This window comes from Aspergillus multicolor, assembly GCF_047715735.1.
Source record: "Aspergillus multicolor strain CBS 133.54 unplaced genomic scaffold BDW74scaffold_50, whole genome shotgun sequence".
Lineage (NCBI taxonomy): Eukaryota > Fungi > Ascomycota > Eurotiomycetes > Eurotiales > Aspergillaceae > Aspergillus > Aspergillus multicolor.
Genome location: NW_027396001.1, coordinates 120,903 through 142,264, shown reverse-complemented (window position 1 = coordinate 142,264; position 21,362 = coordinate 120,903). Strand labels below are relative to the sequence as shown.

At 49.0% G+C, this 21,362-nt stretch overlaps 10 protein-coding genes across 10 annotated transcripts; 3 read left to right on the top strand and 7 right to left on the bottom strand.

The window, feature by feature from the left end:
- Window positions 1–1,012: 1,012 nt before the first annotated feature.
- BDW74DRAFT_171569 (uncharacterized protein) lies at window positions 1,013–2,122 on the top strand (the record flags this gene model as incomplete). The annotated part of the gene is made up of 4 exons (XM_073727329.1): window positions 1,013–1,120; window positions 1,168–1,736; window positions 1,794–1,971; window positions 2,006–2,122. The coding sequence occupies 4 exons, from the start codon at window positions 1,013–1,015 to the stop codon at window positions 2,120–2,122; spliced, it is 972 nt and encodes a 323-aa protein (XP_073578133.1).
- On the top strand, window positions 1,990–3,326 carry BDW74DRAFT_116175 (uncharacterized protein). The gene has a single exon (XM_073721917.1). The coding sequence runs from the start codon at window positions 2,187–2,189 to the stop codon at window positions 3,045–3,047; it is 861 nt and encodes a 286-aa protein (XP_073578132.1). The 5' UTR covers window positions 1,990–2,186; the 3' UTR covers window positions 3,048–3,326.
- On the bottom strand, window positions 3,101–3,924 carry BDW74DRAFT_163595 (uncharacterized protein). Its single transcript, XM_073726131.1, has 3 exons — window positions 3,680–3,924; window positions 3,370–3,618; window positions 3,101–3,320 (listed from the first exon to the last, which is right to left on the bottom strand). The coding sequence occupies exons 2-3, from the start codon at window positions 3,571–3,573 to the stop codon at window positions 3,111–3,113; spliced, it is 414 nt and encodes a 137-aa protein (XP_073578131.1). The 5' UTR covers window positions 3,574–3,618; window positions 3,680–3,924; the 3' UTR covers window positions 3,101–3,110.
- A 195-nt stretch (window positions 3,925–4,119) lies between these two features.
- BDW74DRAFT_163593 (uncharacterized protein) lies at window positions 4,120–5,636 on the bottom strand. Its single transcript, XM_073726130.1, has one exon. It carries the CDS (start codon window positions 5,620–5,622, stop codon window positions 4,843–4,845), a length of 780 nt encoding a protein of 259 aa, XP_073578130.1. The 5' UTR covers window positions 5,623–5,636; the 3' UTR covers window positions 4,120–4,842.
- Window positions 5,637–6,595: 959 nt separating this feature from the next.
- On the top strand, window positions 6,596–7,938 carry BDW74DRAFT_163589 (uncharacterized protein). Its single transcript, XM_073726129.1, has 3 exons — window positions 6,596–6,941; window positions 6,991–7,859; window positions 7,910–7,938. The coding sequence occupies exons 1-2, from the start codon at window positions 6,639–6,641 to the stop codon at window positions 7,396–7,398; spliced, it is 711 nt and encodes a 236-aa protein (XP_073578129.1). The 5' UTR covers window positions 6,596–6,638; the 3' UTR covers window positions 7,399–7,859; window positions 7,910–7,938.
- Window positions 7,937–8,751, bottom strand: BDW74DRAFT_163588 (uncharacterized protein). Its single transcript, XM_073726128.1, has one exon. The coding sequence runs from the start codon at window positions 8,604–8,606 to the stop codon at window positions 8,151–8,153; it is 456 nt and encodes a 151-aa protein (XP_073578128.1). The 5' UTR covers window positions 8,607–8,751; the 3' UTR covers window positions 7,937–8,150.
- Window positions 8,752–9,557: 806 nt separating this feature from the next.
- On the bottom strand, window positions 9,558–10,372 carry BDW74DRAFT_116151 (uncharacterized protein). Its single transcript, XM_073721916.1, has 3 exons — window positions 10,324–10,372; window positions 9,924–10,230; window positions 9,558–9,876 (listed from the first exon to the last, which is right to left on the bottom strand). The coding sequence occupies exons 2-3, from the start codon at window positions 10,170–10,172 to the stop codon at window positions 9,679–9,681; spliced, it is 447 nt and encodes a 148-aa protein (XP_073578127.1). The 5' UTR covers window positions 10,173–10,230; window positions 10,324–10,372; the 3' UTR covers window positions 9,558–9,678.
- Window positions 10,373–10,646: 274 nt separating this feature from the next.
- BDW74DRAFT_163583 (uncharacterized protein) lies at window positions 10,647–12,838 on the bottom strand. The gene is made up of 4 exons (XM_073726127.1): window positions 12,482–12,838; window positions 12,046–12,432; window positions 10,943–11,996; window positions 10,647–10,881 (listed from the first exon to the last, which is right to left on the bottom strand). Exons 2-4 carry the CDS (start codon window positions 12,247–12,249, stop codon window positions 10,817–10,819), a joined length of 1,323 nt encoding a protein of 440 aa, XP_073578125.1. The 5' UTR covers window positions 12,250–12,432; window positions 12,482–12,838; the 3' UTR covers window positions 10,647–10,816.
- On the bottom strand, window positions 12,016–12,838 carry BDW74DRAFT_116120 (uncharacterized protein). The gene has a single exon (XM_073721915.1). It carries the CDS (start codon window positions 12,799–12,801, stop codon window positions 12,289–12,291), a length of 513 nt encoding a protein of 170 aa, XP_073578126.1. The 5' UTR covers window positions 12,802–12,838; the 3' UTR covers window positions 12,016–12,288.
- A 7,221-nt stretch (window positions 12,839–20,059) lies between these two features.
- Window positions 20,060–20,848, bottom strand: BDW74DRAFT_183792 (uncharacterized protein; the record flags this gene model as incomplete). The annotated part of the gene is made up of 2 exons (XM_073730609.1): window positions 20,060–20,772; window positions 20,827–20,848. The coding sequence occupies 2 exons, from the start codon at window positions 20,846–20,848 to the stop codon at window positions 20,060–20,062; spliced, it is 735 nt and encodes a 244-aa protein (XP_073578124.1).
- Window positions 20,849–21,362: the final 514 nt, after the last annotated feature.

Genomic DNA, 21,362 nt, shown 5'->3' with positions numbered 1-21,362 from the left:
CCACCTACTACACGCATGTAGTAGCTGTAGAGTAGTTCGGACGAGTGGGTACTAGCAAAGGTTTACTCTGCAATGACAATGGTAGTAAATTGATATTGATCGCGAAGGACTAAAAGTAAACTAGATACATGGTAGAGAATGAGCGTCCTTATATCCCCTGGTGGCTACCGGTAGCTACGGTAGTCGTAGCTACTGTCCAGTAGCTAAGCTACTGTTTCTCTTGGCTGGCTACCGTCACGTGACCCTTGGGCGGTGTCTTCCCGTTCTGCCCGAGGTATCGTATTGTTCCACACCCAATTGGTTCGTGATTGACTGGCTGTCGTTGCTCCTCCGCTCGCTGGGGCTAGCGTCGTAACAGGGGAGGGCGTAGTGCAAACAGCGCAAACAGCGCAAACAAACCGGCAGGGAGACACAATTTCTGCCCTCCAGCAACCAACGTATTTTAGCGCCTTGGCTTTAGTTACAGTGGCTAAAGCCAAGCTCCAATCAACTTATTTCATTCCCTACTTGGAAGGTCAGGGCTGTGCTTTGGCCTTAACCAGCTTATTTTAGCGCCTTGGGGTTCGATCAGGGCCTAGACGACTTGAAATCTGGGGACTTTGGAGCTCCGGCATTTGGCCAGTTCTCGTCCCCCATCCCATTCTTTTAGTTTACGCTCCGTTTTCCGATCGCTGCGTGCAGCTCTGGAATACTAGACAGATTTATACGAAGCAAGGATACCAAGGCACCCTTTTTGTTCTTAAGCTATATTCTTGGTGTGGATGAAACAAAAGGGGCAGTGACGTTCCCGCACAGACCCTATCAATGCATTGGCGCATACAACAGGATTACAAGTAGTCCCAAATATCGGCCGCCCTAGCCGCTGTGATTCAAGGGAGAAGATCCTCTTGCCAGCCAACGCGAACTCGGTGAAATGCCACGTGATTTCAACCTTAACCTCTCAACTTTCGCGTCGCTGAAGTCCTCCTGCATACAAAGAAGTCCATCCGTTGCGTGCCTGTTCCAGTCCGCCATGCGTATATCCGAGAGCAAAGTGATAGTTAATACCCTGTCCGAAGCTTGTGGCAAGGCTGAACAAACTGGAACAATTGACGTTAATGATCTACTTTCCAAGCCCGAGGTAAGTCTGTTTCATAACATTGCTGCAAATTGACTAAGGCCAGTTAGTTTGTACGATCCCTTCGTGAGTTATGGGCACATATCCCTGAGAAAACAAGGCGAAGCATTGGCCGCTCGCGAAAGAAGGTCAGCCATGGATCCCGGCGAGTGGAAACTCGACAGCTAGATATGCCAGAAATAAGTCCGCCGCAGGAGTTACTGGCCGACGTACCTTACTGGATCGATAACCCCTTGTCATTCTTTCAAGAGGAGGGCAGTGTGCTAGACCTAAAGACCTCGCCTATTATTGATTTTTACAATTATCTTGGCCAACTGGATTTGCGAGGGAAGGTTGACAATATTCGAGCGCGCTTCGTTAAAGTCATATTCCACCGACTGAAGGAAAGATTAGGTCTACGATATATGCGCTCCAACTCTGTCGATGTTATGGTAACAATCATATCAAAATCGGGCATGGACAGTCGTGACATGGACAACATCAAATCCAAGATCACCAGGTGGACAGATACAGGCAAGAGGATTGATCTACTTTGTCGAAGTATTGGAGGTTCTGCTGGCCATGAAAACTCGCATTTAGGTAACCTATTCTGCCTACCCGAAGATTGTCATGATGAGTTGTGCGTTGCAAAATCAGATTTGAAGTGCTAAATTTACTGACAAAATCATAGCATAAGGCTCTTGGGCTTGAAAGGGCTGGATAGGGATCAGAGAATCCAACGGATCAAAGATCGTGGTATACTGACAGTGCAGGACAGACCTAGGTTAGATGACCTGGCGGCAAAGGTATTTGATGTCTTGTGGAGCAAGGTTGATGCGTCAATTAACGACATGATCATTCAAGCACCGCACTCAGTCTTAGGTGAATACAAACCCCATCATCGCGGAGAATCCAACTAATTTATACATAAAAAGGGCGGAATCTACATCATACTCGATGCTTCCCAATAGAAAAGCGATCAACGGGAGAAGTCCGAGAAACAAGCACGCCAATACATGCCAGTGAACTTTCACCAATTCCCAACGCAGTTGCAGATGACGCAAACCTTACTCCTGTCACAACCGTCCATATGTTGCCGGTAAATGCTTCAGCGAGGCCCCAAGGATCTTCAAACCAATCATACGACAACACCGCAAATCAGCTTCTGGACGGGTTTGGCTCGCAAGAAGGACAACCCTCGATCAATACCGCCGATATGGTCAATGCTGATAACATGACCCAGCCAAGATTGCCAGCTCATAACTTTACTCCGTCCAACGACCAGACACAGGAAAACTCAGAAAATATGGTTGTAGACGATATGCTCCAACCAATTCCGTCCATGCAAGACTGCGGTTTTACCTACCAACAAACCTCACCCAATACTAACATAGTCAATGTTGATGACATGATCGAGCCCATATTGCCAGCACAGGGCTTTGCTCCCTTCAACAACCGAATTCAAGAGAATGCTGGAACGATGGTCGTAGACGACATGCTTCTACCTGTGCTGTCCGCACAAGACTGCGGCTTTACCTATCAACAAACCTCAAATGATGTCAATATGGCAGCCGAATGCTTTACAGTGATGAATGACCAGGTCGGGGAAAATACGGGAAGCATGGTTGTGGACGATATGCTCCAACCTATATTGTCCGCCCCCGTCTGCAATCCCTTTGAAAGTCAGTGCCAGACTAGCATGGCGGACATAGTCGGTATCCGGAACATCGGTCAACCATCATTACAAGGGTTCAACCCACCAAATACCCTAGGCAATGTGATGGAACCAGCTGTACCACATATGTTTCAAGCAACCACACGTGTGCGAGCCTTTAGGCCAGTGGACAAACAGGCACCCATGGCACATGGACCGTGGCCAACAACAACAGCAAGCTTGAGCACGCACAATCAGTATCCCTTTTACGATCGCCAACCTGTTTCTGCGGTATGAGAGTTTGCCTAGACAATTGTTGGTCCCCAACAACATCACCCCTAGATTGAATTTAAGATGATATTACCTAGGTACAAAATATATAGCTGCTGTTTCCGAATTAACATTCGTTTCTGCATCAGGTGCAGTCTCAACGTAGAATCCCTCCTGCGACGTCTCCGCATTCAGCATTCCGTCACGTAGTGTTTGCTGCGAAAGTGGAATCAAAAATCCTCCTTTTTGTGCAGTTACAGTTGTGGGAACTGCAAAATATAGCAAACGCCAGCCCCAGTTCTGCTTTCAAAGTTAATATGAATCCCATTAAAAGGGTCCGATCTCATACCTTTGGATTCGTGATGGGTAGTTGCCTTGAAAGAAGAGAGATTTGCGTCGCAAGTGAGTCTCCTCCATATGTTTTGTTGCCATTATCTTCCGTTTTCAGAAGTTTCGCACGAGTTTCGGCTGCCTGATCTGATAATTCGGGAATCATTGCCTTTATTTTGGTGAGTATATTTTCGGCGGTTGGTGGAAGTTTCTGCGGATCCATTCTTTTAAACGTTGGGGATTGTCGGCAAAGTCACTATCAAGGCAGCTGTTGCCTAATATGTTAGTAAAATCGCAAATCGCTTCACGAGATGATTAAGAACAAATACCTTTCAGAACGCAGACAGCACGACGAGGGGGAGGGGCACGAGGAGAGGTGAAAGATGACGCATGGCCATTGGGCACTAAATCCCGTGACTGTGTCCCGCCTTCCGTAATTGCATGGATAACGTCAAAGGATAATAAAGGGGCTGTAAAGTCCGACTACACCACCTCCTCGTGGTGCAGCCTGGTGAAATTGCCTCAGCTATGGCTAAGAGCAGAGCGGCATCTTTACGCTCTTATTGGAGTCCCGACTCTTTCGGCTCCCCCTCTTCGAGAGCCCAACCTCCTTCAGCTCTTCGTGAGCTTGACCTCCTTCGGCTCTGCGAATCAGCTCCCCCGAGTTTCGCCTCCTTCAGCTCTTTGTGAGCTGACCTCCTTTGGCTCTTTGTGAGCTGACCTCCTTTGGCTCTTTGTGAACTTGACCTCCTTCAGCTCCCCGCGAATTTCGCCTCCTTCAGCTCTTCGTGAGCCCGTCCTCCTTCGGCTCCCCGAAAGCCTCGCCTCCTTCGGCTCTTCGTGAGCCCGTCCTCCTTCGGCTCCCCGAAAGCCTCGCCTCCTTCGGCTCTTCGTGATCCCGTCCTCCCTCGGCTCCTTCAGCTCATCGTGAGCCCTCTCGGAGAGGATCCCCGCCCTTCTTATCTAAGACATCACCAATATCTGTGGAGGTCCTTTTCCACTTGTCCTACGGGTTCTGGGTTCTTTTCCCCTACACCAGCGAGACTATAACCCTAAAGAAGTAATATGGCATCTTTAGGGAAGTGTAACACCGCGGGATGAGAGATCAGGGATCTATGGTTTTGCTGGGAAAAATTTTATTATTGGAAAAGCTGGGCCTGGTACTCTGCCTATAGGAACTCAGGTCATGGTAGTGCCTGGGGCGCTCCTATTCTTTCAGCACCTAGTGCTCAACTTTGTTACTGCACGCATTTTGTTTAGGTAGCACGTCCGGTTATCCTTCGAGAGGTAGTGGGTCACGTGCCGGCGTTATTCGCCGAGCGACCTCTTAAGGAAAACAAACAGTTGAATTCGAAAACGCTAACCACGACTGATGGAGATCTTTTCTACAGCATCAGATAAATTTCGTATAGGAATTTAATAAAAGTCACAGCCACCGTAGTAATTTATGAGGTGCAGCAGATTAAGGCTAACAGGTATCAGGTGTGGGTGATCAGAGGATCGGGAAGCGTGGGTCTGTACAGTTCAATGTGTGCAGGAGACTTTGAGCATCGGGAAATCCCCCGTTCCAACAGCCTTCAATGATTTCACCGAGCCAGACACCCTGCGTGCTTGGCAGGAACTTCCTTTCCGGCCAATAAGCTCGGCCGTCGGTAGGGCAGTTATTTTTGAAGAGGTCGATTTCACACTTCTTTCCAGTTATAACTTCGTACATGACTGCTCCGAGGAGGCCAATATCAATCAGGGTCGTGAATCCATTATCGTCCACGGATTTCATATTAGAATCGAGTGGAAGGAGAGATGCTTCTGAGAAATCGCAGATTTTGAGAGATAGGTCGGAATCCAGGAGAAAGTTTCGGCACGCGATATCAGTAACAAGCACGCGCCTGTCATGAATATAACCTAGCGTGCGAGCCATTTCGATAAACCATTCAAGTTGCAGCTTTGGAGAAGGGCGACATTTCTCAAGATACGCCTGAAGATCTCCATTGACCATAAAAGCAAGTTGCGTGGCGTCAGCGGAGAATCCAATACAAGGGACAACACCATGAGAACGGTCATCTCCAGAGTGTTGCAAGCGGCGATAGACATCTTGTTCGCGTATAAGACTTCGAGTGTTCGCGTTGACCTCAGAGTCTGAGCTCCAACGATACCTTAGAGGAGTCCTGACAGCCACATTATTCTGAAGTAGAACTACTGCGGAGGACCCACTCCCAAGAATCCGTTCTTGAGGAATCGGATACCCTTGAACATCGAGAAAAGGCGTGGACATGGCAACAAACACACCAAAACATTGAATTGATTTGACTGTAGATTCAAGATGTCGCGAAGATGCTTAAATACAGTTTTATCCGTTTTCCCATCACGTGATCAAGATAAGCACACTATTCCTTCCAGAGAGTTCAGCGTTTTCTCGAAAATCTCGAAATTTTGGCTAACCAGCCAGAAGCACCATCTTGCTCAGTTACGATGCCTTGGGCAGTCGTGATTGCGTTTGGTCGAGCTTCCTCGTGATGTTGGAGTCACAGGGTCACAAATGCTTCCCCTTCTCTCGGCCGGCTCACACCATTGAATATGGTCATGGGTGGGATCAAACAGGGTACAGTTGTTCTCGTGTCTTCCTTTACAGTCAGGAAATCTGGCCGGTGTTTTCCACAACTGCCAACACATTTTGCTATATAATCGTTAGTTGATTCTGATGAGTAAGGGCTGATGATAGTACCAGGTTTGATTTGATGCTTCGCTCTCTTGGAAGCTCAGATAAAAGTGATTTATTTATTCTGGGAGTGGGACTACAAAACAAAGCCACGAAGCCCTTTATATAACTCCGCCGCGAAGCTGGACGCATGAATTTCCGAGCTCGAAGCGTTATTGTCAATAAATGATTCGCCCTCTCCATTTGCACCAGTGAGTGAGTGTAGGGAGTAGTCAATTTAGGAGTTTGTTGATCTTCCTTTGTTAGTCCAATCCAGTTAGCTCAACTCAGAGCCGCATTTGACTATCCCATATTTGGCAAATCTCTTTGGCACCAAAGAGATTTGCCAGCGAACCAGACATCGATCAGCACGCCATCCCACCAATTGCCATCCTTTGTAGCAAAAACCTCTCACGTTTACGCTTCTAGAGCGCGAAGAGATTGAGACCACAAAATAGATCCGATATACACGACTTTCTATCGGCGAGATCGTCGTCTTCGACAAAATCCAAACCAAAGCTGGCTGGCTTCCAGATCCCTCTACTATGTTCGACAGCCGAGGTAAGTGAATTGAAGCTCACAAGTCTATTAAAATGCCAGCCTCGTCCGTAGACATACACCGCAATTTCGCACAGACCAAGTCAAATATCCATATCGTCTTTCTCGGACCTTTTCATGCACAAACTATGTTGTCGTGGTGTTTTTTGAGCCAGAAGACCCCTCTGAATAGAAACCTTAATCCTCACCTCCACACACAATCGGATCGAGACCACACCGACACGGAGCCTCCAGAGATCAGACTTCTCACTCCGCCATGGAATCAAGTCCAGAAATCGGTCGCTGCAAGAATATCTGGCCCAGTGGGGGATCCAGCTTCCTGTCAAACATCCTTTGAGGTGAGCCTATCACTGCTGACTTAGTATTATAAAGACTGACTTATAGAAGATCATCCGTATTACAGGTGCTGGGCCTCCGTACGAAGGGCAACTGTCTCAGTTAAAACATGCGGGGATAACTTGCCTGGGCGTTTCTTCAGATGGCACTACTAGCAGAGTACTTAGCTATGAGCGAGTGCAATCCTCATCTGGCGGGCCAGAAGCTCTGGCCGAATTTGTCCATTCATGCCCAGCTAGATCGCGTCCGCATCTTCATGTTACGGAAGGAAGCACTGGCGAACTTTTCTCATACAATTCTACGCGGCCTCTTTCTTCAGAGCCTGGCAGACCTCCAGTTACTACCCCTCCTCTACTTCCAGAGTCTCATTCCATGCAGACAAGGTGGCTAGCATGGTCTCTGATGGCTCCCATCCTCGCATCCTTGACGCGATGTCGTCATTGGTTTACAAAGGATTAGTGAAAGATAGATCTTGGGAAAAATGATCAATATGTATATAAGCCTGTGCTTTCACATCCTTTACCCTTTGCACATATTCAGCCCGCAATGACAGATTACGGTTGTGTGCATCCTCTTTGCATCCAGCATTTTGGTAAACTTTATGACTGGATATCCCACGTCCTACAACATAACGACTTTCGAAGTGGATACGTTTGCGATGAATGTGGGTCATTTATTTATGATTTTCCCTATACCGATACGGTTCGAACCCACAACTATCTCCACCATGGTGTGCCCTTCCAAAATCTGGACCACTCCTATCACGCGACGCACATTTGTCCTTGGAAGGGATCTATCTGGTGCAGTGCATGCGCAGAGGTTGTTGATCTAGGGGGTAAAGCGGAAGACGGCCATATTACCCAAGAATTGCTAGAACACCTGACAAACCACATTCTCCGCGGCGAGCCAGTCCTTTGCAGGTATGCACAATACGGATTCTAAGCTTTGCTTCTGGCTAATTCAGGTCCAGCATCCTCCACCACGATGGAACGGAAATTGGAGCTTGAGTGTTACATAGCTAAACAGAGTTGTCTTGAGCATTTCTTTTGAGAGACTACATACCATAGTCCAAAACACCAACTCTTTCTTATTGCACCCTATTTTAGTCCTGGTGCAACTTTGTTCCAGGCCGCCAACGATATGATATAAGCGCCAAAGCAACAATAACATAATACAATTCAAGTGCCAACCATATACCAAACTCAAAGAACTCATTCCAACTTGCCCTCTGCCCACAATGCTCCATCTTGATTGGTGCCATGCAATTGGGGATCAGAGAAGGGGTGTTCTAGGGTGAAGGGATCCCTTGGGTCGAAGTTATCTCCGTACTTCTGCACTTTATTCAACGTTTTGTCGTTATCACTCCACTCCTCCTCTTGCCGATTGATCAGATCTTTGGCTTCTGTGAGCAAGGTTTTGAGGTGCGAAATGGTGGTGTCAGGGTGGGTAGACTGGAGACGTCGGCTGATGGTATTGATTGCGTCCGAATCGAAGAAAGTGCTAAGGGAACAGTAGACAGTCTGCTCTTCCTTGTTGGCAAGTTCGGCTCTGAAGAAGAATCTGAGCTCTTTAGGATGAAATGTCGCACGGTAGGTTAAAAACTCTTTGAACCGGATGATCCAGCAATAATGGCTCTTTTCGGCCTCGAGAAAGGATATCGGCCTCATGGTGACTTCAAGCTTGGTGTTATCTTTCCGGGACAGGGAGCTCTATTTATAGGCAGGTACCTCTACGGTTAGGATCAGACATGTTGTGATCGGACATTCAAAGTAACTAATGGGAACAATTAGACCTTAGTGATCATGTACTCCGGTGACTAGCCGGAGGATGAGACACCTATGCATCTTGCGTCTTCCAAAACATCACCCAGTGACGTCGAACATGCGGAACGCCATTTTACTGTTGAGTCCCGTGTGAGCGCGTTGATGGATTGCGTGCCTGCCATCCCAAATGTAGCTGGTTGCATCGGGTCTCACCATGCCATTGCCGATTTTGCGGAAGTGACGTATGCTCATCGCACCAGGTTCAAGATCCTGCAGTGGACAGCCCTGTTCGCAGTCAGGCTCTACAGCGTGGTATACTAGCATCCGAAATGTATACGCGGAGAAGCTGGGCTATCAGTTGGAAGCTTATGATTTTTGTTTAATTACAGAAACTATAGACTAAGAGTAACCAAGCAGGTGCAACTAACTCGCGACAAGCACAAGACGTAAGCAATAATCCCCATAAGAAGCACCTCGGAGCATCAGGATGGGAAACAGAGCATGAAGAGCTGGGTTGCTGTCCAATGGATAGTATTCTTGATATGTACCTGCGTCTTGCAGATGCCTTAAAGCATGTGGTATTGTATCAAGACCCTTGGTACTGCAGATTCCCACCACAATCGCGGACGCGGAGTAGAAATTGCTGAGTTCACAGAGTTTCTGGAGTGAGATGTTAGCCAAGAACCTGTTGTATGATCACAAAGACCCTACCTCTGCCAGTGGAACAAGGTTCATATCTTTTTCAGTAACAAGCACTCTTTCACCTGCTCACAAAGTAGGTTCCACCGGAGATTAAGAGCGGTCAAAGGCACCCCCCTTCTGTGACAAACTTTGGAGATAGACAATCGCCTTAAGCAACGTGAATCCTCTTGACAAAGCAGCTCTGCCAACTTGCTAGTTGTCATGTAGCGCACTCTGTTGTCGAAGATCAGCCTAGTATCAAAATCCTTAGCCTAACAGATGTCGAGGCCGTAGCTTAGCAGCGTTTGCGGTAGCGTAGCGTTAGGATATCAAGGTGATGAAAGCTGCAGTTGTGCAGAACCTTGTTGAGCGGATTTGTGATAAATTGGGATTCTAGACAGAAGGATGTGTATCGACGACCGGGCGCGTACGATTCGTGTGCGTGGTTGACAGCAGCGATAAGGAAAGGGTCCGCGGTGGATTGTTCTAAGAACTTAGAGGTGCTAGCGCTGAGAGAAGGTAGACTGACAGGCGTATTACCTGTCGAACCTGAATAAAGTCACCATCCATGTCTTCATTGAGAATGCAGTCGTATAGATCCTTGGCCAGGTTATTGTAGTGAGATACCAACCAAGACACTGATCCTGGCGACCAGCCAAGTGCCTCCAAGGCCCAGTCAGTAAGGTTGAGTTGGCGGATGAACTCGCTGCTCTGAGACATGAGCCGATTGGCGATGTCGATGGGCAAGGCCTTGGGACCGGGCTGCCATGCCCACTGGGAAAACTTCATTGCTTGCGTCCGGCGTCCCGCCAATGTCCCAATTCTTGAGAGCGAGTAGACATGTATCCTGGCCCAGTTCCAGAGCACAATCATCAGCAGCGTCCAGCAGTGCCTGGGCCCGTGCCTTGGTTCTTGAGACTCGACATTAACAGAGACTGACTTAGCAACGGAGGCTTCTCTTCCAAGGGCGCGTTGAGCGTCGAAGCAAGACTTAGGGAAGAATTAGTTGGCATGGCTTTTAGGTAATGGCGAAGAGACTTAGTACTCGTATAAGGATGGGCTGATGGAGGGATACTATATCTTATTTAATATTAGCTTAACAAGCCCCTAATTAGCTAAAAGAAAAGTGTGCCTAAATACCTTACTATAACTATTTACAGGAGCAAGTAAGGCTAAAAAAAGAATTAAAATCCCTTGGGTGGCTGCCAAGTTAATTTAATAGTCCTGTAACATTAGCTACATAAGTGGCTTCCTATAAAAACTAGAAAAATCTGGACTGTGTTCTAAACTAGATTTCTTCCATGAACAGATGAGATCACGGCATAGCCATGATTCAAAATAAAGAAGCATACGCCCCACTTGACTTCCAACACCAGCGCCCGGCGTATTGAGCTAGCCCTATACAGTGACCCAACCTGCATCCTAAACTTTCCTTATCGACCATCACCGCTACTGGCGTGTGATAGGGTAGGTTGTGCATCCGCTGCTCCAAGAACCGCTAACAATTGCTCGTTAGCTGGAGGGATCAGCTGGTGGGGAAGCAGACCGGTGTAACGCACCTATCCACGCACGGTACAAGCGACCTGACCGGTCCACGAGTCTAGATCTTCTCAATGTGGCGCTCGTAATACTCGGGTATCTTTCAACCAGTATCTGTGGTATAGAATACACCTCAGAAAAGGGTAATTGAGTAAACCGAGCAAAGAGACCCATGAACAAAAGCCAGATCCCTGCATTATCGAGTTGTAGCTCCACCAGGTATGCTTTATGGCCGTGTTTGATAGAATTATAGATATATGGTGTGCTGGGCAAGCCCTCCCCACGCAGGAACTCAGCAATAGACCTGCCTGGTTGTAGATGGTATTGTTGGGTCAGGTATCGTATGGCAAGGGCACGCATAAACCACCTTTTCATATTATCGTCCCTTCCCACAGAAAGGAAAGCTGTCCGCGGATCTTTATCAGGCACGCTATAATCTGACTGCAGGATTAGACCAGTCGGATCCCCAATCAGGGAGACAAAGCTGTCAATGCGCTGAAATTGTGCCACTGCCTGTGCCAGGAGAGTGACGGCACTCTCAGAGCGACGGCCCGGTAACCCTACCTGCATTACTCTGTCTTGTGCGGCGAATTGTATATTGCGGTTAGGGATCAGTCCATCCCTCTCCGGTGGCAAGGAGTGCGAGAGAAACCAGCCACCCCCATACGCATGCGCAACAAAGGCCAGAGACTCCTGGTTAATGTGCATCCCGAGGATATCGGCCGATATCCCCATCCACATGAGCATCCCCTCACCATCTGCTTCTTCTATCCATAGGCCCCCGTGCGTCACAAGAACCTGATCTGCGCGAATACGTATGCCGGTCGCGCGTATCCCACTTTGTCTAAGTTCGCTAAGGCTTTGAAGTTGATGAGATCCAGCATAAACTTTAAATAATCCATTTTCTGGTCCAATGCCATTCCAAACAGGCCTCCAAATAGAGATTCCGTTGCGACAAGGATGTGACCTGCGAGGCAAGCTTGCGGCAAACCTGGCTGAAGGCCGGTAAATCATCGGGCCTTGTTGGACCGTATCTTCGGTCGAATCAAAATGAGAAAGAACGATGATGCTAAGCTGCATTGATATTAGAGTCGTGAAAGAAGAATTATATTATCTCGCGTACATTAATACCATGCTCCATGAATAAATGGCAAGCTTGCTTGATATCTATCGGGTAGGTGGCGGGGTCCGGAATCTGGGTCGTGGCAGAGCTTAAAGTGACACGGTATAGTTCATCGGTCCCAATCAACCTCTCGAGTTCGCAAATAACACTATTGTTAAGTCCAGGTTCAGTGCTAGTGATGTGGTAGTACCCGTGGGATTCCATTCTGGAGACAAACTCTCGACGTTGGAATTATCGCTCTCCTCAGATCAGGTTCACAAGTGGACCCAATTGCTCGCGGGCCGCCCGGTGGAACCCAACTTTACTATCGGAGATACAAAAGTCCGCCCGAGGGACTTGGCCGCCTCCCCTCCTGACCGCATCCAAAACGCCCACCAACTTAGGGGTCTTCACAACATGTGTTAGGCAAGAATAAAAGGGGGCAGGGGGGCAATACCTGATGAACTGAACATTCTTGATGAGAACCAACTTGCTGGTGTCGCTAACCTCATACGCAACTCGCACCATACAATGCATCCTGCCTTCCAATTTTTCGAGAGGCACCAATGCTCGAGGCACTTGCAGTATCATTTCGTCCATTCCAATTATCACCTTGTAGTCCCTCGAGATCTTGTGGGCTGAAGTAAGACTCGATTTCAGCTTCCGTGTGGTTGCTGTATCATCTGCCGAGATCTGTGAGGTTGTGTTGTCGGCATCTAGATGCACTCTTTTAAAAGTAAGGCGTACGTGAACACAAATTGAGAATGAATTGGCCATAGTGGACTGACTGTTTGTAGACTGTAAGAACCAAGGCAATATACAGTTATTTCAGTGTAAGAATAGGCCCCTTGCGAACTATTATATATAGCAACACGGAGCCATTGAATTTGCCTGGGTGTGCCATTGCACGTGGAGGACGATCGGCACAGCCATGTCTGGGGGCATGAAGGCTGCCTCCCTCAGTGACTCTGCTTTGCTGTCTGCCTCGGTGGCTGCTTTTGGTGTCTGTCCTTTGTGATCTGCCATGATCCACTCCCAAGGCGCAGAAGTAAGTGGTTGGCTGTGCACTATTGCACTGAATGATTCAGAGCTAAATGGTTTCTGAAAATTGAATAGAACCTGTCTGCCTCGGATTGTGCTCATCAAAATCCGAACTAAAGACCTTCAAGATTGCAATATACGAACAGATCACGGCATTCAGCGGCTATCGGTCTAACTTTTAGCCTTGAGTACCGGGTTGATAGCTCTCGCATCGGTGTCTGCCTATGGCCTGTCCAAATAGTCTAGCTCCCCTGAGAAAGAAAAGATACAGGTAAATGATCAAAACAAGTCCCAGTAAGTAGAATCCTGCCCTCTTATTCATGCACGGTGCGATGCTTTCCATTTCCATATTCTCCTGGTTCATCACGCCTGCTAAAGGTCCTGAGACACCCCGCCAGTCCTGTCTTGACCGTGATGACTTTGTTCCGAATCCCATCCAACGTGGCACCAATCGCGCGTCGGGTAACAAATGTGAAGAGGGCGCACTACCGTAATAGCAAGTTAGTATGAGGATCAAGATCAGGGAATAATTCATACCGCCTGCTCCTTGCCTGCTGTGACCCTTCCGTCTTCTCCATACCCATAGTGCCACCAAATATTCTCCTTGCACCACAATTTCTCATTACCGTCCTTCGGCTTTATCGTTTCAATCCAGCCAGAGAGATCGTCCGCAAGTGCCTGACCGTTGGCGTACATTGAAACCAAAACAGGTGGAAGATAGTCATCAAACTCGGGGCACTATGTGGCGATGAAATGTCCAAGTTTCAGATATGTGTAAGCACTACCATACCGAACAATCAGTACCGGAAAGATGAAGATATCTAAGCACATACCGTAAGTGTTGGCGTATGCATCTAGGCATTGAGTATGCAAGCAAAACCAAGAAGCTCACGCTCATTCTTGCTCAGCAAACTGTCCATAAATTTAACAACAATAGCGTCACAATGCCAGTAGTACTCTGGATAGTTATTGGGTGGGTTGCCTGTGCTGGTGACTCCCTGGAGCAAACATCCGCGAGCTTGTATTTCCTCACGAGTAAGTTGCCCCTGGTTATTTGGAATAAGAGCATTGGTTGCCTGTTCCTGGCATTCAGAAGAAAGCTCTTGAAGCATAGTCATCAAGGTTTGTCGGCTAAGGCGCAAAACTGCCTCATCTGTGACATCAAGAGACCAGATAACCATTGTGCGTTAGGAAACAAAGGATGCAAAGTTGGAATTGTAAGAAGGATGACGTTGCTCTTTTGAATGTGTCCTGGCTCCTGACCTCTAGCACTTTAAAAAGACCCTAAACAACGACGCTTTAGAGATAGTCGACGTTAGGGGCCGACCCATACCCTCCTGCTGAGATTTACCCTATAGGGTTCATGCTCCACGGACGCGGCCTAGAGGGGAGAGTTCTATGGCCAATCTGTATCTTTGGAGCTTGTTAAATGTCCGCGGCGTATTCATCATTTGCCTGACTCTTTACTTGCGAAGGATCCAAGCTAGTAATCAGGGCAGGAGTGTGAATGTCTGGGCGGGCCGCGTCTGACAGGGGCTGAAAAGCAAGTGACTAGTGAAAATCTCATATTGGGTTTGATTGATTTCTTAGCGTCGTAAAAACTGGCTTTTTAAATCATAATGAAACGCCACTGCCACGTCCAGCCATCCCTCGGTTACAGTAGGGTATCCTGGCCCTGCCCCACAGGAAGGAAAACAAGGTACCATTACCAGAATTGGCCTGCCGCAGTTCAGGCTCCAGGGCTGGTTGGGTGGATAGCGGCAAGCACGCCCGTGGAATCAGGAAAGCGGACAGACCCCCTGCGTCGGATCTAGCCGCCTGAGAAATCGGGCCTCGTGCATTAGATCCATCCAGGCACCTGAGAGGAGCCCGGACCTTGTACGCCAGATCTAGGCACCTGAGAGGGACTCGGGCCTCGTGCGTCAGGTCTAACTAACTAACTAGGGTAACTCGGGCCTCCTGCGTTGTTCCCTGCAACCGCGGCTGACAAGTGGGGCGATAAAGCCCTTGAGCCGCCGGATGCCGCAAAGTTGGTTGATTGGGTGTGACGGTTATTGTTATCGGAAAACGGGTGCACCCTCTCAGGGAGTAGCTCTGGCTCTGCCGGCGCGGGACCCGAGGTTGGCAGCGTTATTGGGAGATCCAACTGCAAGCGCTCGCTCAAGCTTAATGCCTCGGCATCCCAGAACGAGGCGTCGTCGGTATCATCAATCTGTTTTTTCGCAACCTGTTTTAGTCATACGTATCATGAGGAAAGCATAGGGTGGAGAATATACCACGCGATTGGGGCATAATTTGCAAGGAAGGGCACGAAATACGCCCCAAACTGCGGAGAAGACTGCGGAAAATGACATTGTTCGCTGTGAAGGCCCGAGCGTCAAAAGAAGTTTGAATATAGCGGGACAAGCAGGACTCGTACCTGGATTTATAGCCCATCCGCAGTTATTAAGAAAAGCATACCAGTCACTGTTGGCAGTTCACTGGCTCTGTGAGGCCCGAAAGGACCCCGGGATGATTTGTTATGAAGCAAACTTTCTTGTGCAGCGTGAATAGCGTGCCGCAGCGTATCCATGTTCCAAGGTTGCACCTCCTCGCACGCAGACAACCAAAACATCAAGGCTGAAGATGACGCACCACTGCATTTGCTCAAACAATTCAAGGAGAGCCTATACATCCCATTGCGCCCGTCCAGGAATGCTGCATAGCCAGGGCTGCGGATGTTCCAAGCCCTTGTAGAAGCCGTGCCCTGACCAGGCTATCTCTGTCCTCTGCCGAGTGCTGATGTCCTCCAATAGACAAAAATAGAATCGCAAAAATACAATGAGCTTGCTGCGGCATCCTTGCGAGCCATCAGTGCCGCCCACGCTGTATTAAATGATCATGCGCTCAGATATCGAGAGATACCAGGAAGTCGGTGGCCATCTTGGTGGATCTGACCAAGCGCCATTGAATCCAGCAGACCGGCAGTGCACACGGCAGGCTTGTTATGGAATGCATGCTTCCAGCTCGCCCTGCCCCAGAACCCACATGCCGCGGTTGGATTTGATAGTTACCTCCGAGGTAAGCGCTGTTATCTCGGTGCCTATGGCAAATCGCCCTGATGCAAACAGCTTGCGTCAAGTACCATTAAAGTTCGCCACGTTTGAGAGACTCACAGTAAGGTGGGGCTTAAGCCCTTTGATCAGGTTAATCAGGTAGTATCATAAGACTAATAGAAACGCAAGGAACTACATTCAGGACATAGCTACTGGAACAGAAATCTTTCAGACCACAATCAACCCACACCAAAACGGAGTGGGGATGATCTAATATTGCAGACAGTTTCCAAGGCCGTCGCTCAAGTGCAACCCCTGTGTTTTCGAGGTTCACATCTGATAATGAACGTTGTTAGATGGCTACCCTGAGACCATACTTGGAAGATCCAGGTCCCATATTTAGGGAGTGGTCTAATGGGAAAGACCCAATAGACTTCTTTATCAACACGGATTTCCTTTGAAGCCCATGCCGAAGCAGGGAACATGTCTAGGCTCGCAAAACCGTAGAGACCAAGATTCTTGCCACGGACTCGAATGACCAGCGGAAGGGCAATGTTCTCATTCACATCTATGTGCGATGGTGGCGGGATCATAACATCCAATATGCAATCATAGAAGCGATGGGTAGTCGTCCAGCATGCTGCTTGGTATCTGCTAGACGTTAGATACTGATCACAGTCCACACTTATCACTTACGTACTGATACTGCATTCTTCCCAGCCTTATCTTCAATGCCTCGCAGAAGGAGCATGTAGGAGAGTAGTTGTAGAAGTCGAGCTCATCATGTCTTCGTTGTACGTCGCCGTCCGGGCGCGATAATAAGAGGCGCATGATGCCTCTAAATGAGCTCCGTAGATGGTCCAGCAAATGTAGAAAAATGGCATCATCGTACAAGCTAAAAGCACTTTTCCCCCAAACGCTTTGTTGATGTACAGAGCAGGGACTTGTCATGCATAGCGGGGCATCCTTACGCTGCTGGTCAAGCGGATGTGTTGGGAGAGATAAAGGCGAGATGTTACCCAGTAGCCCAGGCGTGCTGTCTAACTCAGGCTCTTTTATGCCATTTAGTATAATTTTCAGGTCCATGGCAACCAGAACCAAGCTTTCTGAATTGAGTACCTCTATAAGAGGAGGTTCCGAGGGAGGTCAGTAATCCCGAGCCTTACGGCAACGTCAAGCGGCACTCACCCAGTACTGTGCTGGAGAAAAAGAGCGGAGCAAGGAAATAAGGTATATAAATAAATAGAGAACATCTCGCATTTGTCTATCTTGCAATGTAACCATACAACGTTGGGGAGCAACCTAAAACAGGTCGTCCTCGTTAACTCCCGTCCCCGCCATTCCCAAGACCCACAGGTGACAGCCGAAGTCTCCACAGCTGACACCCGCAGTATCCACAATCGATCCCCCACATTGACGTCGCTCGAGGGTGCCATGATTACAGCAATAGATATAGTGTGCCTACAAGGTAGTGTACCTGCTCAATGGTGGCCGGGCCCGCCTGGCGCGAAGGGGTTCCCGGTGCCGAAGCAGCTTGGTACCGCGAACCAGGGCGGTCATCTCGTCGCTCTGACGAAGCTTTTTGTCAAATTCGGTCCCATAGAAGTCCCTGTCCTTGGGGACTCTTGCATCCTCAAGCAGACGCTTAAATGCCTGCGGTTGCTTCTTGTCCAATGCCCAGAATAGAGCCGTTCGCCCCTTCTCATCTTTGGCATTGACATTGAGTTCGCTCCGCCGGAACAGTCGCCGCATGATCGAAAGGTTTCCGTTCATAGCCGCTATCATCAACGCAGAGAGGCCACCCTCGCCCTTGAGATTGACATTACATCCGGCGCTTAAGAGGTCAGATGTAATGCCGACAGCGTCGTCGGCGACCGCCCGCAGCAGGGAGCCGTCATTGAGGTTGATGCCGTTGCACTGGATTAGTCGATGAATGGCGTAGCGATTCCTGGAACTGACTGCTGAGAATAAGGGTGAGTTAATGTAAGGGCCGGGTTCATTCAATTGTACATCCTGCCTCTGCAGCAGAATATCGATCATGTCCCCATCTTGAGACACTATCGCGGCACTGAGAGGTGTCTGCGAATCGTGATCTAACCGGTTTGGATCCAGCTTCTTCATTTCACATAGTAGTCGAACTATTGGAACATGACCGCTCATAATAGCAAGAGTGAGAGGAGGGTACCCGGCCGATGGCATGTTCACGTCCACATTCCGATCGGCAAGAAGGTAGCGAATAGCCGGATAGTAGCCACCATCTATTGCGAGACCTAATGCTGTATAGTCCTCTGGATCTTTGGCGTTAATGTCGGCCTCATGTTCTAATAGTGTTGGAATGACATCTGCATGGTGTTCTTTGACAGCCCGGTGTAACAGCCGGTAGCCCGAAGAATCTGTTTCCTCTACGTTGGCTCCATACCCGAGAAGGAGCTCCACCATTGGTCTGCCATGCGGCAACGCAAGCAGCAAGCATGTTTGGCCTTGATCATCACTGATGTCCGTTCTTGCAGAAGCTTCTAGAAGGTGTCGGACGGTATCACGCATACCATATTGGACAGCGGTCAGTAATGGAGTCCTGCCCTGACCATCCAGGCTGTTGGCCAACCACGGAGCCAACATCAGCAGCTTGTCCACAATTGACGGCAAGCCATGGCGGATGGCATTGACCATGGCCGACTGCCCATAATCATCTGCACAGTCGAGGGAAAAGCCATCTCTCTCTAGGAGGAAATGAGCCAGAGCTTTGTCTGAACGTCGCAAAGCAAGAATAAGGGGTGTCTCTCCGTCCTCATTCATATGGTTCAGGTCAACCTGGCCGGTCGCCCAGAGCGTATTGGTCACTTCAAAGCTGCCGTAGAGAACCGACGCCCCGAATGGTGTAAGGCCAAGTCGACCGGGATTGTCGATTATAACGCCGGGGTGTTGCAGTAGCCCTGAAACAATATCTCCGTGACCCTTCGACGCAGCCATCCAGAGTGCACTGATGCCCCTGAGCTCGACGTTGACGTCAAGCTCGGGTCGCTTCATGATTAGATCGAAGACTTCCTTGGAACCAGACTTTGCGGATTCAATAAGTGGTGTATATTCGCCGTAAACCACGTTTGTGTCTGATACGTATCGAAGCATATTTTTCGCGAGGGCTGGCCTGTCTTGCTGGGCAGCCCAGAACAAAGCCGAACTTCCGCCATGCTGAACGTTGAGACGATAGGCTTCATTCAGGACCGGAATCGAGAATTTTCTGGAGGTCTGAGCCCAGGAGACGATGTCTTTAGTCTCGCAGAGGCGGGCAATCATAGCAATAATCTCTCGGGGGAGAGAGTGTAACGAGCACATGGCGGAAGTAATCTTACATGAAAGGAGCGCTGTTGTCAAAGTATGAGAAGATCACAATGCTTCAGCGTGGGGGAAGGTTCACTTAAATAGCCCGGTCTCCCTCCAGGTGCATTAGCGTACTATACGATTATTGGGCTGTGCAGGCTCTGGCGTAGATGCCTGCCGCCGGCCACAGTTTTGGAATGTGGCCGAGAAGAGTATAAACCGCCCCTCAGCAACTCCGATTTCTTGAATTATCTTGCTTAATCCATCAGCATGGCACCGCAACATGTATCCACCGCTTCAGATCCCGGACGCAGACGACTCCTGCGTCAAAAACGAGACCGCCGACGAGAAACTCTGACCCACAAGGTCTACGAATACAGCAAAATTTGCGGTGCTGATATTTGCCTCGGCATTCGCATACGCGATACTGGGAAAGTCTTCACTGTATCTGTGGATCCTACTGGCTTTTGGTCCTTCCTGCACCCTCAATTGGTAAGGGCTACCAGCATCGCCTTGGGCGTGCGAAGCTCACATTTTAGGATACATATTTCCCGACGCCGATTCGAATCAGCGAGAGAGACCTGGAAGCGAAGGGCAAAACTGAGACAAAGAGAGAAGCTGGAACACTGGAGTAGGATTTTCTATGTACAGGGCCTGAAAGCTGCGATTAGTTGCTTAATTTCGCCTGTGATTTCCTCTTCATCCTGTACATCGTATATATCCTCCAGCAGATCCACAAAGGGGTATACTGGATCAAAGTCGCCATATCTGACCTCAACTAGCCTGCCATGCCTTTGAATTGTGCACTCCCAGTCTTCGGTTGAAATGTAAACCGGGCGCATCCCAGAGCTCGATGAATCTATGGACCAGTAGCCAATCAAGACACCACGATCCGTAGTAACTAGAGCTCTGGATGGGGTGGCAGAGCCACCAGCTGTTGTGGGGCACCGTGCCACCGAAATGCTGGAGTCACGGCCTTCCGCACGCGCACCTGAAGTGTGAAGTATGGACATGTTAAGATCCTCCTCCAGCTCGATGGACGGTAGGAGGACATCAGGTTCGAAGAACAGCGTATGGACATCAAAATCCTCCCCCAGCTCGATGGATGGTATGGGGACATCAGGGTCAATAGACATCGTAGGAACGTCAGAGTTCCCCTGCAGTCCGATAGACGGTACGGTAACATCAAGGTTGTTGAGAAGCCCGGGAGAGAAGCCCTCGTCCAGCCTCTCATATGGGATGAGATCAATAGATAAGCGAGACCGGGAGCACTCGACGGAAACTGGTGGTGTGCTGGGATTGACCGGGGACCGATGAGGAGAGCTTTCAGTGGGCTCAACACATTGATTGAATTCTTCAAGCACTCAGTTGTTAGCAGAAAGCCCACGCCCATTTTATGGTGTCTTACTGTGGTAGGTAGCGGTGTCCATCGTGAGTGGGGTCATTATATTCTAGCACCAGGATATGCGTACCTGGTGCAGACTCCGTTCTCTTATGTAACTGGCAAACCAAGAGCAAGTCCGATAGCTGTGACGAGAAGACAACCAACCCATTGTTAGATGCCTGACGGCAGCGGTACCCCTAGCCCAGGCCCTGCTTCGACTTGCCCGAACAGGACGCAAGGCAGTATCTTTCCTATCTAGATTACTGGTCACCGCTGCTTGTATTATGTACTAAATCCTACAGGAGCAATCTAGTTTCACTTTGATCTTAATTATTGGCATTTGGTTCCCGAGGTTCAAGGACGTTCCGAGTCATATTACAGCTGCAAGGCAGTATCCATACACTGGAACCACTGGCCACCGCCACGTACAGACTGCTGCGGTCTGAAGACGGCTACCGCTTGACCAGAATCACTGGCTAGAAACTCATGTTACTTGAAACCTCCATCTGCACCTCCAAGACTTGCCATGGACGGCCTCTGGCTGCTAGGTCTGGGATTCA